This window comes from Carcharhinus amblyrhynchos, chromosome 14 (assembly GCF_965287045.1).
Source record: "Carcharhinus amblyrhynchos chromosome 14, sCarAmb.v2.hapA, whole genome shotgun sequence".
Lineage (NCBI taxonomy): Eukaryota > Metazoa > Chordata > Chondrichthyes > Carcharhiniformes > Carcharhinidae > Carcharhinus > Carcharhinus amblyrhynchos.
The window spans coordinates 69,890,198-69,917,831 of NC_137337.1; the positions used below are offsets into that span (position 1 = coordinate 69,890,198).

At 44.2% G+C, this 27,634-nt stretch overlaps 1 protein-coding gene across 1 annotated transcript in view; it reads left to right on the forward strand.

Moving 5' to 3' along the window:
- The window catches only part of map3k9 (mitogen-activated protein kinase kinase kinase 9), a 131,796-nt gene that overhangs the window by 11,709 nt on the left and 92,453 nt on the right, over positions 1-27,634 (forward strand). Inside the window, exon 2 of the mRNA XM_080202052.1 lies at positions 5,973-6,525. Within this exon, the coding sequence (XP_080058178.1) occupies positions 5,973-6,525 (553 nt within the window). The remainder of the gene's footprint in view (positions 1-5,972; positions 6,526-27,634) is intronic.

A 27,634-nucleotide genomic window follows, 5' to 3' on the forward strand; every position in this document is an offset into this window, starting at 1 on the left:
GTGGCAGCAGGGAAGAAGCTGTTTTTGAATCAGTTGGTATGAGACCTCAGGCTTTTGTATCTTTTTCCTGACGGAAGAAGGTGGAAGAGAGTGTGTGCCTGGGGCCCTTAATAATGCTGGCTGCTTTTCTGAGGCAGTGGGAAGTGTAGACAGAGTCAATGGATGGGAGGCTGGCTTACATGATGGATTGGGCTTCATGGATGTTGGATGGGATTATGGCCTTCCTTCTCAATCCCAGGTGACCTTTCAATTTACTACATTGACGACCTTTACGCTTGCAAACACTAAATAAGAATTGATTTAAGCCTTGGAAAACCTAAAACCATTTCTGTTATTGCCGGATAGGGCCTTGCATATTTTAGCATGCAGTCAGTTGCAAAGGTCATTACAGTTAGTCTTCCCAATCAGTGGTAGTGTGACAATTAAGTGCTCATCTACAGAATGATTTATGCCTAACAACTGTTTTTAATTTGGTCTATTTTATGCTGGGCTACCGAGCCCTGTAATTTTTCTGTCAATTTTGTCTGCCTAATACATGGTGAATTTATAGTATTGTGTGTCATTAAGGCACACCTTTAGTGTTGTAACTTCCCTGGAGGAATGTTGCACACATCTTGGAGTAGACTTCAAGTAAAAGCATCGAACTCTTAAGTTAGAACAAACATTGAAGTATAATAAATTGTCTTGAATTAACCAGGCCTATAAAAATTCTTTGCAGACGAATACTCAAGTGACTCTGTGATCAAGTGCACTTTATGCCAAAGAGATGATGGAGTCCCAGCTGGTCTCTCATGAGTTAGCCAATCTGTCCAATAGGGACAAAACAACTTATCTAACTGCAAATCAAAAGAGAAAATGCTGGAAAATCTCAGCAGGTCTGGCAGCATCTGTAAGGAGAGAAGAAAGCTGACATTTCGCGTCCAGGTGACCCTTTGTTAAAGCTGAAAGGCATAGAAAGTGGGAGATATTAACACTGCAGGGTGAGGGAATGAAAGATGAGTCATAGCCACAAAAACAAGGGGAAAAGCTAAGACATGCTAATGGCGAGAATAGAAGGTGTGAGTGGCCAAATGACAGAGAAGCTGAAATCAGAGGGTGAACTGTAACAGCTGAAGGTGTGAGTGGAGGGAGGAAATGGGTGGAAGAGAGGTAAAATTGAGAAAAAAGAGGGGAAAGGGGAGCAAAGGAGGAGAAAATTGCATGTGGGCCATTCTTAAAGTGGCAGCTTTGAGGTTAATGGAGAAAATCCAGTTTTCCAATGTCCAGGGTTATAGTTCCTGCACTCTTGTATTTATAATTGCATTGGGTTTCTGGGTGAGGACAAAGCTGAGTTGGCTATGATACCATGCATTGTCAAAATAGCCCATTGCCACTCATTGCTTAATGTAAAACATGATAAGTGGCATTTGGGTGAACTGTATCCCACCATGATTCATTGCCACTTGTTGATCTGGTTTGATTTATTGTTGTCACGTGTTGGTATACGCTGAAAAGTATTATTTCTTGCAAGCTGTGCAGACAAAACATACTGCACATAGAGAAGGAAAGGAGAGAGTGCAGAATGTAATGTTACAGTCATAGCTAGGGTGTCGAAAAAGATCAACTTAATGCGAGGTAGATTCATTCAGAAGTCTGGTGCCAGAAGGGAAGAAACTGTTCTTGAGTGGGTTGGTATGTGTCCTCAGACATTTGTATCTTTTTCCTGATGGAAGAAAGTGGAAGAGAGAATGACCAGGAATCGTGGGATCTTTGATTATGCTGGCTGCTTTTCTGAGGCAGCAGGAAGTGTAGACAGAATCAATGGTTGGAGGCTGGTTTGTGTGATGGATTGGGCTTCATTCACAGCCCTTTGTAGTTTCTTACGTCGTAGACACAGCAGGAACCTTATTGAGCTGTGATACAACCAGAAAGGGGATTGTTTGTTGGGGTTGTTAGTCTGTTTTGAAGTATAAACTCCAATTGGAAGTCAGAGTTAAAGTCTGTTCTGTACTCCATTACTGAACTCCCTATCCTTGGTAAGTTTATCCTCGCAGTTGTTTCGTGCCTCACTCTCCTCACTGCCACGCGCAAAACATGGACAATGTGGTCCAGCATTAATGTTTTGTCTGATATACCACAGATGTGGCATTTAAGACGACTGCATATTACGGCATCAAAGTGCATGTTTCGGCCTAGGTTCAGCATGTGAGACAACTCCCTCTTCTGCTAATAAGAACCACTGTTCCACCGTGGGGTGGCATGGTGGTCCAATGGTCAGCACTGCTGCCTCACAGCGCCAGGGACCTGGGTTCAATTCCTGGCTTGGGTCTCTATCTGTGCTGAGTCTGCAGGTTCTCCCCGTGCCTGCATGGGTTTCCTCTGGATACTGCGATGTACTCCCACAGTCAGAAAGACATGCTGGTTAGGTGGATTGGCCATGCTAAATTCCCCCTCGGTGTACCTGAACAGGTGCTGGAGTGTGGCAACTAGGGAATTTTCATAGTAACTTCATTGCAGTGTTAATGTAAGCCTACTTGTGACACTAATAATAAAAAAACTTTATAGAACTAAACTTTAAATTTTCTCAATCTACCTCGATCATACTAGTTTCAAAAGCATCACTTTTAAATTCTTAAGAGTTAAAAAAGAGTTGCATGAATTCATATTACACCATGGGGAAACATCACAACTTTATAGCTGCATGAAAAAAATGATGATTTCCAACTTCAAAAGCAGTGATTTATAAAAACCATGTTGAGAATTTACAATAAATCGTGTATAAAATTTTTCACTCTGGTTATTTACAGTTTTCAAACCATTTTTATATGAATCGTAAAATGATCTGTTGGACAAAGCTCCAAAGGTGACGTGTACGTTTCATCACATCAGCTCTGGGGACTGGCATAACCTGTTATAGCTTTGAGGGGATCTTGATATTGGCTGAGAATCGAGACAGGGAAACTGGTGGAAAATAAAAGTTCTTTAAAGGCGATTGGAGTTGGGTTTCCGTGCACGTCTAAAAATGTAGAATCCTTTAGCCGTACCAGTGAATGAATAGTTCTTATATTAACTGAACGCGCATGATTTTAATTGATTTAAAAGCATGAACGTGAGTTTTTATGGAGTAACTTGTCCATCAATTCGCCAAACGCAGATTGCAGTTCCCTGCTGTTTTTCTATGGTAGGTTGTAATAGAGAAGGAGGAAATAGCTCAAATCTTCGCAATAAAATTGAATATATATTTGATACAGCTCGTATTCCCTTTGCTGTGTGCAATTAGATGCAGTAAAAAGTCTGACAACACCAGGTTTTAGTCCAACTAAGTTTTACTAAAACCTGGTGTTGTCAGACTTTTTACTGTGTTTACGCCAGTCCAACGCCAGCATACCCACATCATGCAATTAGATGAACAGAAAGTAGTTTAGTTTTCTTTCAGCACAGACGTTTATTGCAAGGTACCAGACCAAATTGTGGGTGGCACGGTGGCACAGTGGTCAGTGCTGTCGTCTCACGGCGCCAGGGACCTGGGTTCAATTCCAGCCTTGGGTCACTGTCTGTGTGGAGTCTGCTCCGCCATTCTATCATGGCTGATATTTTTCACATCCCCATTCTCCTGAATTTTCATCATAACCCCTGATCCCCTTATTAATCAAGAACCTATCTAGCTCTGTCTTAAAGACACTCAGTGACACTCAATGACTCCACAGCCTTCTGCGGCAAAGAGTTCCACAGATTCACCACTCTCTGGCTGAAGAAATTCCTCCTCATCTCTGTTTTAAAGGATCAACCCTTTAGCCTGAGGTTGTGCCCTCTGCCGATTCAACTTACTTCGTATCGGGTCTGCTCTTGCATATCGGGTCTCTGGCACTGCTGCCTCACAGTGCCAGAGACCCAGGTCAATTCTGATCTTGGGTCACTATGTGGAATCTGCACAATCTCCCCATGTCTGCGCATGTTTCCTCCGGGTGCTCCCATTTCCTCCAAAAGTCCAAAGATGTGCAGGTAAGGTGGACTGGCCATGCTAAATTGCCTCTTAGTGTCTCAAGATGTGAGTTTAGGGGGATTAGCAGGGCAAATACGTGGCATTACAGATGTGGCATTACAGGAATAATGCCTGGGTAAGATGCTCTGTCAGAGAGTCAGTGCGGACTTGATGGGCCAAGTGGCCTCCTTCTGCACTGTAAGGATTCTATGATAACTTATTTGAGATTAACTTTGTGTTCATTCCAAAGTAATACTAAATCCCGATTTGTAAGTGTTGAGGATTTGAGGCATTTTCACCTCGATGTTAACCTTGCAGCATTACCTGAGTCAGAGCAAAACTTCTCACAGCAAGTTGAAGAATAACCTAACAGGATGTCAACCTATTGCTGCTGGTTTCAAATGGATATAACCCAAAAATTATTTATCAAGATTATTTCTATATATTATGGAATAGGGAAAAAAAACTGCCGCAGAATAGGAACGGTGTATTAACAACGCACAAAGATGTTAGATATGGATTGTATTAAACAGAAGATGGTAGAAATGCATAACAGGTTATTCAGCATATGCAAGGAAAAGAGCTGAATAATTGTGTGCCTGGGACCCTTTGACAGAATTATGATTCTGATTCTCTTTCCCCATCTAATGGTGCACTAAAGCAGACTTTCATCTGTTACAACAGCTAGTAATTCCCAGAAAAGGTCACTAGTCTGTCACTCATAGCTTGAAGGGCTCCAGTCCACATTGAGCGTGGTTTACCAAGAGTCTCTCAGAGAATTAGAATGTATGGCATGAAGACAGGCCCAAACCGGCTCATGCTGACCAAAAAAGCCCATCAAAGCTAACCCCCTTTTGCCTGCATTTGGCCCATATCCCCCCAAACTTTGCCTATCCATGTATCTGTCCAAATGCCTTTTAATTGTTGTCAATGTCCCTGCCTCAACCACTTCTTCTGGCAGCTCATTCCACATATGTACCGCCTTCCGTGTAAAAAAAAAACAGTTGCTCCTCAGATTCCCATTAATTCTTTTCCCTCTTAACTTAAACCAATGCCCTCTAATTCTCCCTAACCTTGGGAAAAAGATTGAGTGTATTGACCCTACCCATGCCTCTCATAATCTTATACACCTCTATAAAATCATCTTCCACTCTTAATGCCAGCCACTGGTGTGGCCGGATGGGTTGCGGGTTGACACTCCACCTGTTTATTCGTGCTATGAACGTAACTTCCTTGGCCATCAAGTCCTGGGGCGGGACTCGAACCCCAAGTTTCTAGCTCAGAGGCAGGGATGCTTTCCTTGGTGCCATGAGACTTCCCAACAGCAGAGCAGCAAAGGCAAAGTGTAAGAAGTTAATTTCCTGGAGGGAGGATCCAAGAATTTGATGTTCAAAATTCAATTCCACACCTACTTTTGTAGGAATGTTTTATCTGTTATATAATTGGATTGCGTTTGTAGGAAGTAAATTAATTAATTAAAACCGGGGTTAGTCTTTGGACTACTGACCACAATTGTTCAATGGAGTGGAAAATGGAATCTTCAATGTGTTCCCCTAATGTATAAAAGGCAGTGTGAAGCCAAATAAAATGGAATAAGTAATACTATCGTTGAAAGTTGAGTTAGATAGATTATTGATTGATAAGGGAGTCAGAGTATAGCGGGTATGAAGGAAAGTGGAACTGAGGCCGCAGTCAGATTAGCCATGATCTTATTGAATGGTAGACCAAGCTCGAGGGGCTTTAAAGCCTACTCCTCCTAATTCATATGTTCTTAAGTATATGGAACAAGGGGACACAATGCCCGGAATTTTACCATCTTGCCCACCATGGGAATATGAGCGGGCGAGGGATGGACCATGGAAAAGTCCATTGACCTCTAGTGGGATTTTCTGGTTTTGGGGAAAGTGAGGCTGGAAAATCCTGTTCAATGAGTGCTGTCAAGGACAAAAGGGATGAACAATGAGCTGTAATCAATCAATTCTCTTCTTTTCTTCCTCTGTCGGCTGTTTAGGATTCCAAAGTCTCTGGAGATGAAGGCTGGTGGACGGGCAAGATTAACGACCAGGTTGGCATCTTTCCCAGTAACTATGTCACCAGTGTTCCGTGTTACAGTAAGTTGCACGGTCGGAGCAGGGAGGACTATCCTCTCCCACTGGAAATGGACTTCAATGAGCTGCAGCTGGAAGAGATCATTGGCGTCGGTGGCTTTGGCAAGGTCTACAAGGGCATGTGGAGGTTGGAGGAGGTAGCGGTTAAAGCAGCCCGGCAGGACCCAGACGAGGATATCAGTCAGACCATTGAGAATGTGAAGCAGGAAGCAAAACTATTTGCTATGCTGAAGCACCCGAACATCATCGCCTTGAAAGGGGTGTGTCTGAAGGAGCCCAATCTCTGTCTGATCATGGAGTTTGCCCGTGGGGGCTCCTTAAACAGAGTGTTGTCAGGCAAGAAGATCCCCCCTCATATACTGGTCAACTGGGCAGTGCAGATTGCAAGGGGCATGAATTACTTGCACGAAGAAGCAATTGTTCCTATCATCCATCGGGACCTCAAGTCGAGTAACAGTAAGTACATCGGAGTTGTCTGCTGTAAATTGAATGCCACCCAGCACTTGTTGATCTGAAGGGAAGAATTCTAATAGCTTTGGGGGATAAGTTGTTTTGCGTGTGAAGTGTATTGTGAAACGGAATATTACAAATTCAGGTTGCAATGTGAAATGAGTTCCTTTCAGTGTGCTTTTAATGTTGGAAGTGCAGAAGGAAGTGATGGTGGGATTCATGACATGTGTAACATAACTCAAAATGAAAAATCTATCTGTATGATAATGTTTGTAGATTCTCTCTACTGCTGCTTTGTGATTCAAATACACCCTGGTTCTGTAAAGATAATGGTATCTTACCAGAACAGGGCTTTCTACAGAGTCTCAGAAAATGGCAAGAAGATTGTGATTTATTTGAACTGAGATTGATTGGTTTCACTTGTTTGCAATAATCACCCCCAGTTGTAAATTACATCAGATAGACTGTGACTATTTTTTCAATAAGCATAGGAGGCTTAGGGGTGATCTTATAGAGGCCTATAAAATAATGAGAGGCGTAGATCAGCTAGATAGTCAACATCATTTCCCAAAGGTAGGGGAGTCTAAAACTGAGGTTAAAAATTTAAGGTGAGAGGGGCAATTCTTTCACTCAGAGGGTGGTGAGTGTTTGCAACAAGCTACCAGAGTTACTACTAGAAGCAGGTACAATTTTGTCTTCTAAAAAGCATTTAGACAGTTACATGGGTAAGTTGAGTATTGAGTGAAATGGCCCAAATGTGGGCAATTAGGACTTGCTTAGTGGTTAAGAAAAGGGGCAGCATGGACAGGTTGGGCCAAAGGGCCTATTTCGATGCTGTAAACCTCAATGACTCTAGGTTCTAGAGTCTTAACCACGTGGCAAGAAAGAACATTCTAAATTGTGAATTCAGAAAGTTTATTAACCATTAACAAGTCGGAAAACGAAAAAGTGTCAATTAACAGTAATTAGCAATAATTGACAGTAAGAGGAGAAAGCTAAACATTAAACATTAAACAGACTTTTCACCACCCTCCTCAGTCCAGGACGCGAAGAGACGGCTCCGAAAATGTCAATAACATCACAGCAACAGCATTTAACGCCTCACTTCTCTTTCTCCACCTCGCTACCCACATTATCAAACCCCTGAATGCGGAGAAAATACTTCCTGATTTCACTCCATTTTGCACCCTTGATCTGGCATCAAGAGGAAATTGGGGTACAGATTTGAGAATAGAGAAACTATCAAATCCCTACATCAATTAGATCACCTGCAACCTTCCGAATGCAAGGGACTGCAAGTCAAGATAATGCAATCAGCCCTTCAAGCTGTAGGGTGGGATTTTCCTATCCTTGCACTGTGTGTTTTGTAGTAAAGAGAGGTGTTGTGCCCACGCTGGCGGGGGGATCTTATGGTCCCACCATAGTCAATTGGGTTTTGTGTTGATCGCACCCTTCGCTGCTGGGTAACCAGTGTGTGTGTGGGGGCGGGGGGGGAGAATGTGGCATTGGTGGGACCACAAGATAGAATAGAATCATAGAATTCCTACAGTGCAGAAGGAGGCCATTCGGCCCACCAAGTCTGCACTGACCACAATCCCACCAAGATCCTATTTCTGTAACCCAACATAATTACCCTGTTAATCCCTTGACACAAGCGTCAACTTCCCATGGCCAATCAATCTAACCTGCACATCTTTGGTCTGTGGGAGGAAACCCACGCAGACACGGGGAGAATATGCAGTTTCCACACAGACAGTGATCCGAGCTGGGAATCGAACCTGGGTCCCTGGAACCGTGAGGCAGCAGTGATAACCACTGTGCAGTCCAAGATTCCACCAATGTAAATGGCAGCACGATTTTAGCGCTCATGCTATTCTGGTGGATTTGTGCCGTGAAGCCCCCAGGGCATTATTTCTTGAGATTTGGTGCCTAAAAAACTGAACAAAATGCTGTAAGTGGTTGCTGGCCAAGGCTCTCTATACAACTGAAGCATCGCTTCCTTACTTGAATTCCAACACCCCAGAGATAAAAGCCAATATTCCATTAGTCTTTTTGATTGCTTTTTATACCTGCTTTGTGATTTGTGATTTGTTTATGTGGATACTCAAATCCCTTTGCTCCCCCATCGCTCACTGTATCTCACCATCGAGAAAATATTGTCTTTCACAAGCCTAAAGTGGATGACCTCACCCTTCCCAGCACTGAACTCAATCTGCCTCACTATGTCTTGCATGTTGCTCTGTGCCAAATAAATAGACAGCGATCACTGCAATTGATTTATTTGATGCCAACGTGGGGGGAGGCTATAGTGCAGTGGCATTGTCACTGGACTAGGAATTTGGAGAGCCAGGGAATGATCTGGCGACCCAGGTTCAAATCCTGCCATGGCACATGGTGAAATTACAATTCATTAAAAATCTGCAAAAATCTAATGATGACAGTGAAACCATTGCCAATTGTCAAAAAGGCACATGTTGTTCACTCGTACTTTAGGGAAGGAAATCTGTAATAAATGCTGGCCCAGCCAGCGACAGTCATGTCTCATAAATAAATTTAAAAAAGATTGTGTTCAGTGTCAGTGTTACAGCACAGCAAGAGGCCCTTCAGCCCATTGTGTCTGTACCATCCATCAAGCACTTAGTTATTCTCAACCCATTTGACATAGACAAACAAGGTGACATTGACAAACTCAACCCATTTTCCAGCACTTGGTCCATAGCCTTGTATATTGTGGGTTTCAAGTGCACATCTAAATGCTTCTTAAATATTATGTAGATTCCAGACTCCCACTAACCTCCTGGGTGAAAAGGTTTTTCCTCAAGTCTTCTCCAAATGTCCCTTTCCTTACCTTAAATCTATGTTCCCTGGTCATTGACCCCTTTACTAAGGGGAGAGTTTCTTCCCATCTACCTTATCTATGTCCCTCATAATTCTGTACGCCTCAATCGGGTCCCCTCTCACTTTCTCTGCTCTAAGGAAAACAACCCCAGCCTAACCAGCCTCTCTTCATAACTGAAACCCTCCAGCCCAGGTAACATCCTGGTGATCTCCTCTGTACCCTCTCCAGTGCAATCACATCCTTCATGTAGTGTGGTGACTCAAACTGCGCACAGTACTCTAACTGTGGCTTAATGAGCATTTTATACACTTCCATCATAACCTCCCTGTTCTTATATTCAATGCTGGCGTTGGACTGGGGTAAACACAGTAAGAAGCCCCTCAACACCAGGTTAAAGTCCAACAGGTTTATTTGGTAGCAAACACCACTAGCTTTTGGAGTGCTGCTCCTTCATCAGGTGAGTGGGGAGTTCTGATCACAAACAGGGCATATAAAGACACACACTCAGTTTACAGAATACTGATTTGAATGTGAGTCTTTACAGCTAATCAAGTCTTAAACATTGTCTGCACCTTTAAGACTTGATTAGCTGTAAAGACTTGCGTTGTAATCAGTATTCTGTAAACTGAATTTGTGCCTTTATATGCCCTGTTTGTGATCAGAACTCCCCATTTACCTGATGAAGGAGCAGTGCTCTGGAAACTAGTGGTGTTTGCTGCCAAATAAACCTGTTGGACTTTAGCCTGGTGTTGTGAGACTTCTTACTGTGCTTATATTCAATGTCTCAGCTAACAAAGACAACTATCCCATGTGCCTTCTTAACACCTTATCTTTCTATCGTTTAGGGATCTGTGGATGTGCAGCCCAAGGTCCCTTAGGTCTTCTGTACTTCCCAGTATCCTGCCGTTCTTTGTGTATTTCCATGCCTTGTTATTCCTCCCAAAAGACATCACCTCACACTTTTCAGGGTTAAACTCCATTTGTCACTGTTCTGCCCATCTGACCAGTTTGTCTATGTCACTGTGTAATCTAAGACTTTCCTCCTCACTGCTAAGCACACCACCAATGTGTCATCTGTGAACTTACTGATTATGCCCCCCTCCCCACATTCACATCTAGATCATTAATGTACACTACAAACTGCAAGAGACCCAGCACTAATCCCTGTGGTACACCACCGGACACAGGCTTCCAGTCACAAAAACAACCTTCGACCATCGTACTCTGCCTCCTGCCACTAAGTCAGTTTTGGATCTAATTGGCCAAATTGCTGTGGATCTCACAGGCTTTAATCTTCTTGATTAGTCTCCTGTGCAGGACCTTGTCAAAAGCCTTATTGAAGTCCAAGTAGACTACATTAACCGTACAGCCCTCATCTACACACTTAGTCATCTTCTCAAAAAATTCAATCAAATGATTTAGACTTGATCATGGAATTGCTACAGTGCAGAAGAAGGCCAATCAGTCCATTGAGTCTGCACTGACCACAATCCCCATAACCGTATCTATTTACCCTACTAATCCCCTGACACTACGAGGCAATTTAGCATGGCCAATCAACCTAACCCACACATCTTTGGACTGTGGGAAGAAACCAGAGAACCTGGGGGAAACACACGCAGACATGGGGAGAACATGCAAACTCTACACAGACAGTGACCCAAGCCAGTTTGCGGGTCCCTGGCAAGTGAGGCAGCAGTGCTAACCAGTGTGCTGCCCCATGATCACCCCTTGACAAAGCCATGCTGACTGTCCTTGATTAATTGTTGCTTTTTCAAGTGGAGATTAATTCTCCCCATCAGAATTTTGTCCACTAATTTCCCTACCTGTCTGTAATTACCTGGTTTTTCTCTACTTCTCTTCTTGAATTATGTACCACATGAGCTGCCCACCACATCTGTGATGTGGAGATGCTGGCATTGGACTGGGGTAAACACAGTAAGAAGTCTCACAATACCAGGTTAAAGTCCAACAAGTTTATTTGGTAGGAAACACTGTGAGCTTGTGAAGTGCTGCTCCTTAGGTGAGCAGGAGTTCTGTTCACAAACAGGACATTTTTCCTCTCTGATTTTGATACAGACATTGCCCTTCTCCATTGTGAATGGTGATGCAAAATATTCATTTAAAGCCTCAGCTCCACAGTTTGCGAATTTGGTCCCTAATGGGCTCCACTCTTTCTTTCTTTGATTATCCTCTTGCTCTTAAGATACTTGCATAACATCTTGGGATTTTTTTCTTTATTTTGCCCACCAATACTTTTTCATGCTCCCCCTTCACTCCCCTAATTTCTTTTTTAAGTACCCCCCTGCACTTTCTACACTCCTCTGTGACATTCACTGTTTTTAAACTCTTGTACCTGCAATAAGCCTTCCTTTTTTTCCCTTATCTAACCCTTGACATCCAGGGTCCTCTGGACTTTTTGGTCCCACCTTTCACCTTTATGGGAACCTGTTGGCTTTCTACTCTCTCTATTTCCTTTTTGAATGATTCCCACTGCTCTGATGTGGATTTTCCCACAAATAGCTGCTCCCAGTCCCATTTTGGCCAGATGCTGCCTTATCCTATTAAAATTGGCCTTTTCCCAATTCAGAACCTTTATTCCCAGTTCCTCTTTGTCCTTTCCCATTACTACCTTAAATCTTATCGAGTTATGGTCACTATCACCGAAATGCTCCCCCAGTGTCACCTGCCCAGTGTCCTTCCCTAAAAATTAGGTCACGTACCACCCTTGTAAATCTTACTATGTGCTGGCTCAAAATAGGTAGAAATGTGATTGATTTTATGCTGTTGAAAAGGAGTGGCGGGACAGGTGGAGCAAAATAGAAGGTGCGGGATAGTTTGGAAGGCAGGGAAGAATAAATTTTAGGACGAGAGGCCATAGTCTTAGGATAAGGAGTAGCAAATTTAAAACAGAGTTGAGGAGAAACTACTTCACCTAAAGGGTTTTGGATCTGTGGAATACCCCACGGTGTGGTGGATGCTGGGACAGTGAGTAAATTTAAGGAGGAGTTAGATTTTTAATTGGTAATGGGATGAAGGGTTATGGGGAGAAGGCAGGAAAGTGGGGATGAGGAGCATAACAGCCAAGATCGAATGGCGGAGCAGACTCAATTGGCTGAATTTGGCTTCTATTATCTTATGAACTTATGAAAATGATAAAGGTGGCATGCGATGTGAGACAAAGGGAGCAGTGAAGTTGGTATAAAGGCAAAAGTGAAATTCTTATTTTGCAAAGTGATTATCATCAATCTGTGATAAACATTGGAAAATCTGTGAGAGGTCCTGGGTTAGTGTGCAATGTTTAAAACAGCGAGTTTGCACTTTTGGGGCCAGATTTCACTGTCAAAACAACTGTGAGGTGAATGGTGTTGGTGGTTTCGTATGCACCAATGGTACAGCAGCCCCATGCAGAAGGACGAGATGTGTGGATTGATACGAGTATGCAAAAACTGCTTTTGAAATTATGCTGCTTTGCTATCGGTTTTGTGAAAATGATGGTGGCACAGTGGTCAACACTGCTGTCTCACAGTGCCAGGGATCAGGGATCAATTCTGGCCTTGGGTGACTGTGTGGAGTTTGCACATTCTCCCCATGTCTGTGTGGGTTTCTTCCAGGTGCTCTCGTTTCCTCCCACATCCAAAGATGTACAGCTTAGGTTGATTTGTCATGATAAATTGCCCCTTAGTGTCACGGGGATTAGGAGGGTAAATATGTGGGGTTACGGGCTAGGGCCTGGGTGGGATTGTTGTCAGTGCAGGCTCGATGGGCCAAATGGCCTCCATCTGCACTGTACATTCTATGATTTCTATGATGTTTCACCTCACCACTGAAACACGTGGGCTGGAATGTTACGGTGTTCACACCAGTGGGATTTCCCCATCCCAAGAAATGCTGCCAGTGTCAGTGGAACACACTCAGATTTTCCCGCTGGTGGGAGCACTTATTTCTTTTTGGGAGAATTGTGGCTGTTTTTCCACACAAAATTATTGGACAGAACTGTTAAGTCTGGACATAGTTAGTTAATGCAAAAGGGTTTGATATTCTGGAAAGAGGAGATCGAATGGGATGTAAGACTCTCCTTGATTTAATAATAATATTAGTATTCTATACAAGAAAGCCATTCATAGCCTAGAGGCTGCATTGCAGAGTGACTTATATTGAAAAGTTCAGCCATAGACTAAGGATTGGAGTTTCCAGCTACTCCTTTTTTTATTCATTTGTGGGACATGGATGTCACTGGCTGCCTGGCATTTATTGCCCATCCCTAATTGCCCTTGGAGGGCAGCTGAGAGTCAACAACATTGCTGTGGCTCTGGAGTCACATGTAGGCCAGACCAGTTAAGGACAGCAGATCTCCTTCCCTACAGGACATTAGTGAACTGGATGGGTTTTTCCGACAATCGGCAATGTCATCAGTAGATTTTTAATTCCAGATATTTTTTATTGAATTCAAATTCTACCAATGGCTGTGGTGGGATTCGAATCTAGGCTCCCCAGAACATTAGCTGAGTTTGTGGATTAATAGTCTAGCAATAATATCACTTGGCCATCACCTCCTCTTACAGCCTCCTGTTGGTGGGATCTCCTGGTCATACTGATAGTCACCCCCTGCTGCGGGTTTCGATGTGGTGGAGGGTGCATTGACAGTGGCAGGACCGAAGGAGCATTGGCAGACTGCCACCTCCACCACAAAACACACCGGGGGGCAGGGGAATCCCAATCTATATAATCAGGTTAAAATGTACCAATGTGTAACGTGACAAAAAAATTAACAGGTAAGTGAGGTTAAAGCAAGGGTAATGCTGAATTAAGCTTGCATTATATTACAGACTGATGCACCATTCCCAAATTACAGGCACTAATATGTACACACTTCATCATTTAATGAAATCGGTGAGAATCTGTCTTGTAACCTGATGAGGTAAAATGTTATGACCATTATGTTCAATGTTAAGCAACATTTGCTGACCTAGGGTGGCACAGTGGTTAGCACTACTGCCTCACAGAGCCAGGGGCCCAGGTTCAATTCCTGGCTTGGGTGACTGTCTATGTGGTGTTTGCACGTTCTCCCCGTGTCTGCACGCGTTTCCTCCAGATGCTCCGGTTTCTTCCCACAGTCCAAAAGATGTATTAGTTAGGTGCACTGGCTGTGTTAAATTCTCCCTCAGTTACCCAAACAGGTGCCAGAGTGTGGCGACTAAGGGATTTTCACAGCAACTTCATTGCAGTGTTAATGTAAGCCTGCTTGTGAAAATAATAAATAGACTTAACCTTTTCCCTGTCTTTGAAAAGATTTCATTGTCATTCGCTCTAATTCTGTTGTAGCGTCTGAATTAGGTGTTCTTGGATTCCACAGATAAGGTCGTGCTTAACTGCAGGCTTGCCTCCCAGGTTTTACCCTCATCGGAAACTTTGCTGTCCGTGTCCCAACGTACAATCAGTCCTCCTAGTTCATTTCTCTGATGTTCGATGACCACCATTGGCTTCCAGTTGTGCTGATGTGATTCTGGTCTCTAGAGCATCGCTGAACGTTGTCTGGGCGGCTGTGTCTTTAACAGCTTGGAAATTTTCTCCCCAATCCTTTCTGCATCTCCACATCTATTTCCTTTTTAAAATTGACCTCTGACCAGGTTTGTGGTCACATGTCCAAAAGCCTCCTTGTGTGGCTTAGTGTTGGATTGTACTTAATGATTCTGTCAATCACCTTAGAGCATTTTACCATGTTAGAGGCAGCATAACAATGTAAGCTTTTAAAAAATTTGTTTTCTTAACACGCCCGAGTAGGTGCAGAAACCAGATGGAGTGTTTTGATAAGCTATTTGATGTGGAGGACCTCATGGCTTATCCAGCTCATTCATTGTGTCAGCATACACACTTTTCAGCAGGTTAACAATTGGGAGTTAAGTTTAAGTGTATTTAGTAGTGATATAAAGCAGAGGTGGATTCCACCCCCCCCCCTCTGAGAACAAACACCAAAACACCCAAAGAGGAATACCTGGCCTTATAATCTGTAAAAAGTGTGTGTGAAGTGGTGCGACCTGCTCTTCAGCACCTTCTCGCGGTTAAGTACAAAATAAACCTGATGTTCACACTAAAATCAACACACAACAATTTATTTATCTAACTAACAGTGAGCAAATGAACTAAGTTGTTAACAAACTGAATAAATCCCTTCTATTAGCTATTCCCAAATAAAACAAGATTCTAATGGAATGCTGTTCAAATAAATTCAATTCCCACTCATTAACAAAATAGAATTTAATCACCATCTAAATTACAACCAGGTTTTGTGTCTCCCGGAATATTTTGAGCCTAATCTGTTGATTCTTCTGTCTGCAACTCCTTTCTTCTTTGGTACCTTTGGCTGCTAGATGGTGCATTCTCTTAGACATAGATGAAGCTATGAGAGGCAGCAATTTTCTCTTGAGAGAGAGCTGAAAGCTAAGAACTGTTATCTCTGGCAGATGGCAATTGCTCTCTTTTGCCCCACAACCCCCTTCTTTTATACCTGAGATTACATATCAATATTTCCCACAATAGGGTTTGTCCCAGGTTGTCAAAAACATCAGATTTAAATTTAATAAGTTTTTGGTATCTAAGTGCTGGATTTAAATTGATTGGCTTTTGAATTGAGCCAATCTTAGTAAAACTGCTGCTTGGCCTTTTGATACAAATGTTTCATTTTGGGCTCTCTGTGTACTTGTATTTTTAAAAATCTCGAAGTACAACACCACCTCTTAACAGGACCATTGCAAAGCTGCCCCCGCCCAATACCAACTTTGCAACAATTAGTGTCAGTAATGTAAGTAGGCTTACATTAACACTGCAATGAAGTTACTGTGAAAATCCCCTAGTTTCCACACTCCAGCGCCTGTTTGGGTACGCTGAGGGAGAATTTAGCATGGCCAATGCACCTAACCAGCACGTCTTTCGGACTGTGGGAGGAAACTGGAACACCCGGAGGAAACCCATGCAGACATGGGAAGAATGTGCAAACTCCACACACAGTGACCCTGGTTGGGAATCGAATCTGGGTCCCTGGCCCTGTAAGGCAGCAATGCTAACCACTGTGCCATCGTGCTGCAAGGTCATTGCCTGATGCCTTAACTTAATCTCGGCAGCACACAGGCTTAAGTGCGTACAAAATCTATTTATCGTAGTTTTGACCATTCTCCTAAACTATCAATATCACTTTGTAATTTTTCACTGCTTACCAATACACCATCTTTCAATTTCAATTTCCACATTATCCACTTATCTAAAATTTTAAAATTTATTTATTAGTGTCACAAGTAGGGTTACAATAACACTGCAATGAAGTTACTGTGAAAATCCCCTAATCTCCACACTCCAGCACCTATTCAGGTACACTGAGGGAGAATTTAGCATGGCCAATGTACCTAATCAGCACATCTTTCAGACTATGGAAAGAAACCCACTGCTCTGTGACGCAGCAGTGCAAACCACTGTCCCACCCTGCCGCCCAGTGGAGTGGGAACACCTTTACCTTTCTGCTGATCCCCTCCAGCCAGCCAATTGGAAAGTTGGAATGGAGGCAATATTGGGGCCATTGCCAAGTCCTTGCCCAACTTAACAGAGGTGGCGAATCAAACTTGGGACCTTTTGTGGCCTTTGTAACCGAAGTACCATGTTCATTGGCCACTGATCCTCACGGGAAGCTCTGTAATATACTCGGTTTCCATTTTAGAAGAAAATTGAATACCTTTGAGATGTTTGGAAATGTTTCACAATAGTCTAAAAATAACTTGACCTTGGACAGTGTGTAATATGCACAGCAATTGCTAATGGACCATGTGGTTAATTTTATTGTAACTGACTCAACATGAGATGTTGCCACGTGCATTTCCTTTCTCCTGTAAATTTTTAATGACCAATACGTGATCTATAATCATTGAAAGGATGTTGGAAATGTAAATCTGTAGCAGCTGAAAACCTTGGATACAGTTGAAAGGGTTGCATTGTGTTCATCACGAACAATAATGTGGAGGGTGGGCGGGTAAAATACCTCATGACAAAAAGGCAAATACCCCATTTTTCTCATCTATTTGATTTGAACAGTAAGGAAACTATATTCTTAGGCATCACAGATTTTCCAGACATGCTCTCCCCAAGACCGGAAAATCCGGCAGCACGGTAATACAGTGGTTAGCACTGCTGCTTCGCAGCTCCAGGAACCTGGGTTCAATTCCCGGCTCAGGTCACTGTCTGTGTGGAGTTTGCACATTCTCCTCGTGTCTGCGTGGGTTTCCTCCGGGTCCTCTGGTTTCCTCCCACAGTCCAAAGATGTGCGGCTTAGGTTGATTGGCCATGCTAAAATTGCCCCTTAGTGTCTTGGGATGTGTAGGTTAGAGGGTAAATATGTAGGGATACGGGGGTAGGGCCTGGGTGGGATTGTGGTCAGTGCAGACTCGATGGGCCTGTTTCTGCACTGTAGGGTTATATGTTCTATGTTCTATCCTGCCCGAAGTCAATGGATCTTTGTGTGGTCCTATCTCACCCACTGCAAATCCTGAGGTGGGCGGGACAGGAAGATTCTGCCCCAAATATGTCACTGCTGTAAGATTTAACTGTTATCTTAGAATCATAGAATCCCTACAGTGTAGAAGGAAGCCATTCAGCCCATTTCATCTGCATCAACCACAATCCCATCCAGGCCCTATCCCCATAACCCCATGTATTTACCATAGCTAGTCTCCCTGACACTAAGGGGCAATTTAGCATGGCCAGTCCACCTAATCTGCACATCTTTGGGGTGGGAGAGAAAACCAGAGCATCCAGAGGAAACCCACACAGACTTGGGGAGAATGTGCAGTCTTTGCACAGACAGTGACCTGTGGCCGGTATTGAATCTGGGTCTCTGGCACTGTGAGGTAGCAGAGCGAACCACTATGCCGCACCTCCGTGCCCCCCCTCCCCCTCCCCCCCACCCCACCCCACCGACATCTTTTTGAAGACAAAAACAGGAGTTGCCCAATTCTTGTTGAGTAGAGCTCCTTTCCACTGTGAGTGTTTCCATGGACATGAAAAAGCTGTGCGAATGTGAAGAGAATTGTGTTGTGAATCTGAAGTCAGGTGCATCTTAGTGTAGGTACTGGGACACATGACGTGAATTAATAAATTGAGCATGAAATGCCCATTTTCAAGGGTGGCATGATAGCAGTGGTTAGCACTGCTGCCTTACAGTGTCAAGGATCCAGTTTGACTGCTGGCTTGAGTCACTGTCTTTGCGGAGTCTGCATATTCTCACCATATCTGCATGGGTTTCCTCCAGGTGCTGCGGTTTCTTCCCACAGTCTGATAGACTTGCAGGTTAGGTGCATTGGCCATGCTAAATGTTCCCTCAGTGTACCCGAACAGGCACTGGAGTGTGGCGACTGGGGGATTTTCACAGTAACTTCATTGCAGTGTTAATGTAAGCCTACTCATGTCATGAATAAATAAATTAAAAAAATAAATTGCTGATTTGCTCGTTGATATTGGGATCAGCACAAATGAGATCCATACCCAGAGCACAAAGCAAAATTGAGATTTCTGTGCAGTGCTGAGGAAGTGCAGCATTGTTTGATAGGATGAGACCTTACGGCGAGGCTCCATCTGACCTCTCAAGATCCCACGGGCAGAGTCTTCCCTGCACCATGTGGTGCCTTGGTCACTGCTTGACAAAGTGGCAGGACACCCACGCTGACCGAGGAGGAAGGTTCACCCGCTGTACCTTCTGCCCATCAGGTAGTTATGTGGACAATTAAAGTTGAGTGCTCTTTGGTAGAGGAAGAGTGGCCGCCTTGTCTTATAGAACATTTACAACGCAGTACAGGCCCTTCGGCCCTCGATGTTGCGCTGACCTGTGAAACCAATCTAAAGCCCATCTAACCTACACTATTCCAGTATCATCCATATGTTTATCCAATGACCATTTAAATACTCTTAATGTTGACGAGTCCACTACTGTTGCAGGCAGGGCATTCCATACCCTTACTACTCTGAGTTGTCAGAGTTGGAGTTTGGGGTGAGAGGAGGGGATGTAGGGGTTGGCAAGTTGGTGGCTATCGACGGCGGCCACCCCCCTTACCCCATGTCTAAGCCTTGTGCATTCCCCCATCCCAGTCGATATGCAGCCTCTTATGTTTCACCAGCCATGAAAGCTGCATGTTGGCAGGCCCACCCGGGGCTGGGAAGGTTGCGTCAGAGGCAGGAAGAGGCCCCAGTGTAGTCGGCATTTGGCCACCTAAGGAACATGGGGATGGGAGGGTTATGGCATTGTGGGTGGGTGGGGGGGGGGGGGGGGGGGGGTGGGCGTTGTGATGGGGAGGTTCGAGGGTGGGGGGGTGGGGGGTGTGGAAGGTCCCTGGGGAGGGATATGGGTGGGGCAGGGTTTGGGGGGTAGTGGGGGAGGTGCGATGTGATGGGACGGGGGAGATTGGAATGAGGCAGTGGGTGTGGCTGGAGTGATGGGGTGTAGTAGGAGTGGGGCGTGTGGGGCCAAAGAGGATGGATGATGAGCCTTCCCAAGCAGAGCCTGCTTTCAGTAAAGGCAGCAAAACATTGGCTATCAGTTGTGACATCCACCAACCAAATTCTCAGGACCACAGACCCCCATCCATCCCCCTCCTTCCTTCCCCCCTTCACCCTCCTTCCTCACATTTTCTACGAGGAGAGGATTCTGGTCCACTTGGATTGGGGAGTTATCCTAGGTGCCCTGGCGTCAATACTCGTCTTTTTCTAATTCATCGTGGGACATGGCCGTCACTGGCTGGGCCAGCATTTATTGCCCATCCCTCGTTGCCCTTGAACTGATTGCCTTGCTAAACCATTTCAGAGAGCAGTTGAGAGTCACCCACGTTGCTGTGGCTCTGGACTCAGGTTACACCAGTTAAGATTTCCTTCCCTAAAGGACATTAGTGAACCAGATGGGTTTTCTGACAATGGTTTCATGGTCATCAGTCGATTCTTAATTCCAGATATTTTTTATTGAATTCAAATTCCACCATCTATCGCGGTGGGTTTCGAATCCAGGTGCCCAGAGAATTGGCTGAGTTTCTGGATTAATAGTCTAGCAATAATACCACTCAGCCATCGCCTCTCCCACATCACTGTATGAGCATCATTAGAAGAGATACTCTGATTGTTACCGCACTGTTGTTTGCGGGAGCTTGCTGAGCATAAATTAGCTGCTGTGCTTCTTACATTACAGCAATAACTACTCTTCACAAATACTCAATTCGTTTTAAGAGCTTTGAAATTTCTCATGCAAACAAAGCACTATATAAATGCAAGTCTTCTTTGGTTTTACAAGCACCCCTTTGAGACATCTCACAATTTGTGGCATAATGGACAGTGAAGAATGTTTCTCGGATTGCAACAGGATCTTGATCAATTGGGCCAGTGGGCCAATGACTGGCAAGTGGAGTTTAATTTAGATAAATGCGAGGTGATGTATTTTGGTAGATTGAACCAGGGCATGGCTTACCCGGTTAATGGTAGGGCGCTAGGGAGAGTTATAGAATAAAGAGATCTAGGGAGTACAGATTCATAGCTCCTTAAAAGTGGAGTCACAGGTGGACAGAGTGGTGAAGAAGGCATTCAGCATGCTTGGTTTCGTTGGTCAGAACATTGAATACAGGAGTTGAGATGTCTTGTTGAAGTTGTACAAGACGCGAATGGTATGTTTTGTCTGTTTAGCATGCAAGAAACAATACTTCTCACTGTATGTTAATACATGTGACAATAATAAGTCAAATCAAATCAAAGCTTCTAACTTATCTTGGTTTGCCTACCCTGTATCTCTAACACTGTTTTGCTGTCTGACTCCATAATCTGTTATTGCTAAGAAGGTCAGCCTGTACAGTTCTTGCAAACTGTACAGGGGTGCCAATCGTTGTTAACTGAGAGGAAGCTGGATTGCTGCAACAAGGAAACCTGTAACAATTTTCTACTATTTTCTTATTAATTATTAAATCTCATTACAGAATCATATTAAACCTCAACCTCTGTCATTTTACTGCAATGGTATAGAATGTTGGGAAGGAAAAATCTGGAGTATTGTGTGCATTTTGATGACCTTATCTGGGGAAGGATGTCCTTGCTATAGGAGGAGTGCAGCAAAGGTTTACCAGGCTGATTCCTGGAATGGCATGTCTGTCATATGAGGAGAGATTAAGTCGGTTCCGATTATATTCATTGGGGTTTAGAAGAATGAGAGGGGATCTCATAGAAACTTGTAAAATTCTAACAGGGTTAAACCGGGTAGATACAGAAAGAATGTTCCTGATGTTGGGGGAACTCTCGAATTAGGGTTCATAGTTTGAAGATAAGGGATTAATCTTATAGGGCTGAGGTGAGAAGAAATTTCTTCACTGAGAATTCCATGACTTCTTCCTAATGTCGATATCTCTCCATGAAACAAAGAAGCAGATGGCGGTAGTATAGTTGGGTCGGATCCCTTACAGATAACCTATAGCAGTGATGGGCAAGCTGTGGCCCGGGGGCCACATACGACCATCTGGGTTCTGAGTGCAGCTCACAAGATATTTTGTTGACCGTTGCCACATTCAGGGTTACCAGTGTTAGTGACCAGATCAGAAACTCCAAAGTATGTTATGGAGTTAACCTAGATATAAACATTTTTAATTTCAGCATTCAGGTGAGCATAAGGTGTTTTGCTCTAGGTATGATTTGTTAGGGTGGCACAGTCGTTAACACTGCTGCCTCAGAGAGCCAGGGACACAGGTTCAATTCCAGCCTCAGGTCACTGTCTGTGTGGAGTTTACACATTCTCCCCATGTCTGCGTGGGTTTCCCCCAGATGCTCCGGTTTCCTCCCACACTCCAAAGATCTGCGGGTTAGGTTGATTGGCCATGCTAAATTGACCCTAGTGACAGGGAGATTAGCAGGGCAAGTATGTGGGGGTTATGGGAATTGGGTAGTATTGTGGTGTAGATGGGCCGAATGGCCTCGTTCAGCATTGTAGCGGTTCTATGATTGACCCACTTGGAAGCTTTTATTGAAACACACGTTATTTTTAACAATACAGGTAAAATATAACAAAAATAATAGCATAATTTTATGATTTGGAATACTTAAACATGATTAGGTATAACAACTAGCAATCTTTATAGTTCCAATGTAAGTAGTATCCTCATAGACATAAATCCTTCTTCAGAACCAGTTAGCACCAAAAACAGATGTGCTCATGTAGATGCTAGATTTCCAGTCTTTTAACATCTCTGTAGAGAGATTCAGACAGACACCTGTCTTCTGACTCTCATACAACAACCTCCAGTCAAAGATCCACCCCTAAACAGCAGAATATCAGGGAAAGTTTTTTTTAAACAGTACCCAATTTCCAAATCCAGAGGGAGGAGGAGATGCAGAGAAAATGGTCTCTCTGTAAAGATCCCAAGCAGCTAATGGAACTTGATTTATCTGCGTAAGCCTAGCTCAACCCAATCATCTGATTTTTCTGTCAATCAACCTAATCAAGTCCTGCTCTACAAAACCCCAGGGGAAAACACTAAAACCAACAGCAGCAGGGTCAAATGGCCTCCTTCTGTGCTGGTATGGGAGGGGGACATGGAGAGCTCCCAGAAGAAAGTCCCAGTCCAAGACAAGGATCAGAAGGAGATCTGAATAGTCAAGTTAAAAGAAAGGAGCAGAGCAGCAAGCTCCCAACCAAAGAGAGAGAGCTGTGAGGCAATGACATGAAGAGACGTGGGCTCGAAAGAAGCCCTAAAGATCCAAGGAGGTAGCCCAAGTTTGGTGACACTTTACTGTGTGCTTTTTGGAGCAGGAGTGTTCTACTTGGCAGAGCTGAGGATCTGAAGTTGTGCTTGGAAGGTGAATTTTGAGTGTACTTGGAATCGTAGAATCCGTGCAGTGAAGAAGGAGGCCATTCGGCCCATCAAGTCTGCACTGACCACGATCCCACCCAGGCCCTAACCCCATGCATCTACCCTAGCCAGTCCCCCAACACTAAGAGGCAATTAGCACGGTCAATCCATCTAACCTGCACATCTTTGGACTGTGGGAGGAAACCAGAGTACCCGGAGGAAACCCACACAGACATGGGGAGAATGTGCAAACTCCACACAGTCAGTGACCCAAACCAGGAATCGAACCCAGGCCTCTGGTGCTGTGAGGCAGCAGTGCCAACTGCTGTGAGACAGCAGTGCCAACCACTGTGCCACCACGCGAACTGCTCAGTCCTGGATGGTGGCAAGCTTGTCGAATGTTGTTGGGTCTGCACTCGTCCAGTGACAACAAAGCAATGATTGACATTCACAGCTCAGAGGGCTGTGAGTTGCATGGAGATTTAAAGTTGATGACATTTCCTGTACTGCTGTTGCCCTCTGCCTTTCAGCTGGTTAGGAGTGGAGATCAGAAGCTGGTGGCTACTTCATTCACTGGGATTTCGTAAAATCCCTGCTGTGAGGCAGCAGTGCTAACCACTGTGCCACCGTTCCGCCCAAGGATGAACCTGGAGTAGTGAGCATTACAACAGAGAGCGCAGAAAGCTGACACTATTTAATGTGTTTGCTCAGTAACTGTTGAATGTGCTCCAGGTACTCTCACGTTTATGCGCATCTTGGGTCCCTCAAGTCAAAACGGTATTGATCAGGAGAAGAGAGAGTAAATAAAGCCAGTTCACACGACCAACAAAAGTGAGAGAGTTGTTGGAGCAGAAGTGTCTTTGACAATGGAGAACCAAGGTTGCGGCATTTGGAAGTTTGAGCAAGCTGCCTGAGTGAGAATTCCAGCCACCCCCACCCCCGCCCACGTCCCAGGTGCAGATGATAAGGGACTTGGGAGTCCTGGTTCAGGACTCTCTTAAGGTTAACAGGCAGGTTCAGTTGGCAGTTAGGGAGGCAAATTCAACATTAGCATTCATGTCATGTTTTACAGACAAAGCATACCATTCGTATAGAAGGGCAGAGTGCAGAATGTAGTGTTACAGTCATACTTAGAGTGTAGAGAAAGATCAACTTAGTGTGAGGTAGGTCCATTCAAAAGTCTGATGGCAGCAGGGAAGAAGCTCTTCTTGAGTTAGTTGGTACGTGACCTCAGACTTTTGAATTTTTTTCCCGACAGAAAAGGTGGAAGACGATATATCTGGGGTACGTGAAGTCCTTAATTATGTTGTCTGCTTTTCCGAGGCTGTTGGAAGAATAGACAGAGTCAATGGTTGGGAGACTGGTTTGCATGATAGATTGGGCTTCATTCATGACCCTTTGCAGTTTCTTGCTGTCTTGAGCAGAGCAGGAGCCATACCAAGCTGTGATACAACCAGAATGCTTTCTATGGTGCATCTGTAAAAGTTGGTGAGAGTCGTAGTGGACCTGCCAAGTTTCCTTAGCCTCCTGAGAAAGTAGAGGCATTGGTGGGCTTTCTTAACTGTAATGTTGGCATGGAGGGACCAGGACAGACTGTTGGTGATCTGGACATTGAAAACTTGAAGCTCTTGAACATTTCTACTTCATCTCCGTTGATGTAGACAGTGGCATTTTCTCTCTGCCACTCCATTGACTATTTACACTTGGATCAGCACCTGATTTAATCTTGAGCAGATCGTCTCTTCACAGCTGACCTTTTCACCTTAATGGCCTCTGTGTAATTAAGGATCTCCACATAGGACACACCGACATACGAGTGAGCATTTGAAATGTGTGCAGGCACATTGGGAATAATGTAGGAATGAGAGACTCGCAGAAAGAGAGTATAGAGTATGAGAGGAATATAAAAGGTGTGTGACAGAGAAAGACAATGCCAGTGAAATAATGATAGGATAGACAGTGGAGTTGTGGTACTGTAACTGGGCTAATAATCCAGAGCCCCAGTGTAATACCCCGGGGCCTCAGGTTCAAATTGCACCACGGCAGATGGAGAAATTTGAACTCTAATAAAAGCCTGGGATTAAAAGTTTAATGATGACCGTGAAAACATTGTTGTAAAAACCCATCTGGTTCACTAATGTCCTTTTAAGAAAAGAAATCTGTGTCCTTACCTGGCCTACATGCTACTCCAGAGCTACATCAATGTGGTTGATTCTTGCCCTGTAAGATGACCTAGCAAGTCAATGAGTTTGAGGACAATTAGGGGTGGGCAGTAAATACTGGCCAGCCAGCGATGCCCACATCCCATGGGCAAATAAGAAAAATGGTACGACGGAGACAAATAGAGAAAGAGATTACTTTTAGCAACATCATCAATCTGTTCAGATATGATTTAGTGTCAGTACCAACAACGATATTCTCTGTCATATTTAGATTTATTGGTGTGTATTCCTTTGTGCTACTGTTGGGAAGTGTAAAGAATTTGTTTTGTAAGGAAGTGCTTAATGTGGAATGAATGCATTAATTAACAATTTTGGTTGATATTGATCTCTCAATGCCCCTAATGAATTGCAATGTAGATAAGTAAGAGGCGGCCACGTTGTGATAATTTACAACAACTTGCATTTATATAGCAGGTTTAATGTTTAAATGTGCCAATAATGCAGTTCATAGAGTTCACATTGGGAATCGTGAAATTCCAGAATAAACGTGGGGCCTCATCATGTTGGAGGATGTCAGGAAATCAGAGCAGGGTGAGTGGAGCCATGGTCTGGAGGTAATGCAGAGAACTGGGTGGCACAGTGGCACAGCGGTTAGCACTGCTGCCTCTCAGCACCAGGGACCCGGGCTCAATTCCAGTCTTGGGTGACTGTGTGGAGTTTGCATGTTCTCCCAGTATCTGCATGGGTTTCCTCCGGGTGCTCCAGTTTCCCCTCTCAATCCAAAGATATGCAGGTTAAGTGGATTGGCCATGGTAAATCGTCCTTAGCCTCAGGAGGCCTAGCAGGATAATTACGGGGATAAGGCCTGGGTGGGATTGTTGTTGGTGCAGGCTCAATGGGCCAAATGGCCTCCTTCTGCACCATAAGGATTCTATGATATGGGAGTGGGACAGGAAAAGCTTTCAGAAGGAAGTTCCAGTCCAAGACAAGGATCAGAAGGAGGTCCCAGTGGTTAAGTTTAAAAGAAAGGATCGGAGCAGCAGTTAAAGAGAGCGATCAGTACAGCAGGATGGGAGAAGGAAAGAAGTTGCAGAATGAAATGTTATGCTCTTAAAGTAAAGTTTATTTATTAATCACAAGTCACCTTACATTAACACTGCAATGAAGTTACTGTGAAAATCCCTGAGTTGCCACACTCTGGCATCTGTTCGGGCACACTGAGGGAGAATTTAGCATGGCCAATGCATCTAACCAGCACGTCTTTCGGACTGTGGGAGGAAACCAGAGTACCCGAGGAAACCCACACAGACACACAGGGAGAATGTGCAAACTCTGTACAGACATTAACCCAAGGTGGGGATCAAACCCGGAGCAGTGAGGCAGCAGCGCTAACCACTGTGCCACCGTGAGATGGAAGTAGGAGGCCCTGGTGATGGAGTGGATATGGGATTGGAATCTTGGTTTAGTGTCATTGATTAGCCAAATTTAATAAAGTTGCGGAGGCTTGTGTGATGAATAAACTCCCGCATGGATCAATTTGTCCTAATGACCTGTTCCTACTCTTTAAGATCTGTCTAAATCTTATGATCAGTCCGTTGCCACCTTGCTTTTCTTGGAGCCAAACTGTTTAAAGTTTATTTATTATTGTCACATGTCAGCTTACATTAACACTTCAATGAAGTTACTATCATTACACTCCTGTTTGGGTACACTGAGGGACAGTTTAGCACGGCCAGTGCACCTACCCTGCACTTCTTTGGACTGTGGGAGGAACACAGTAAAAAGTCTGACAACACCGGGTTTTAGTCCAACCGATTTATTTGATAGTAAACTCACTAGCTTTCAAGGTTTCCCTCTTCTTCAGGTGAATGGAGAGTCCTGGTCTCAGACAGAGCATATAAAGCACAGACAGTCTACAGATTACTGATTAGAATGCAAATCTTTACACCTAACCTGCTGTTCAAGTCCTAAAGTGGCCGACAATGTGAACGGAAGGAGCACTGATCACAGGTTAAAGAAATGTGTATTGTCTCCAGACAGTACAGTAAGTGAGGTTTTGCAAACCCAGGCAAGTCACAGATAGTGTGACATGAACCCAAGATCCCTGTTGAGACCGTCCTCGTGTGCAGAACTTGGCTATCAGTCTCTGCTCAGTGACTCTGCGCTGTCGTGTGTCGTGAAGGCCGCCTTGGAGAACGCTTACCCGAAGGTCAGAGGCTGAATGCCCGTGACCACTGAAGTGCTCGCCAACAGGAAGGGAACAGACT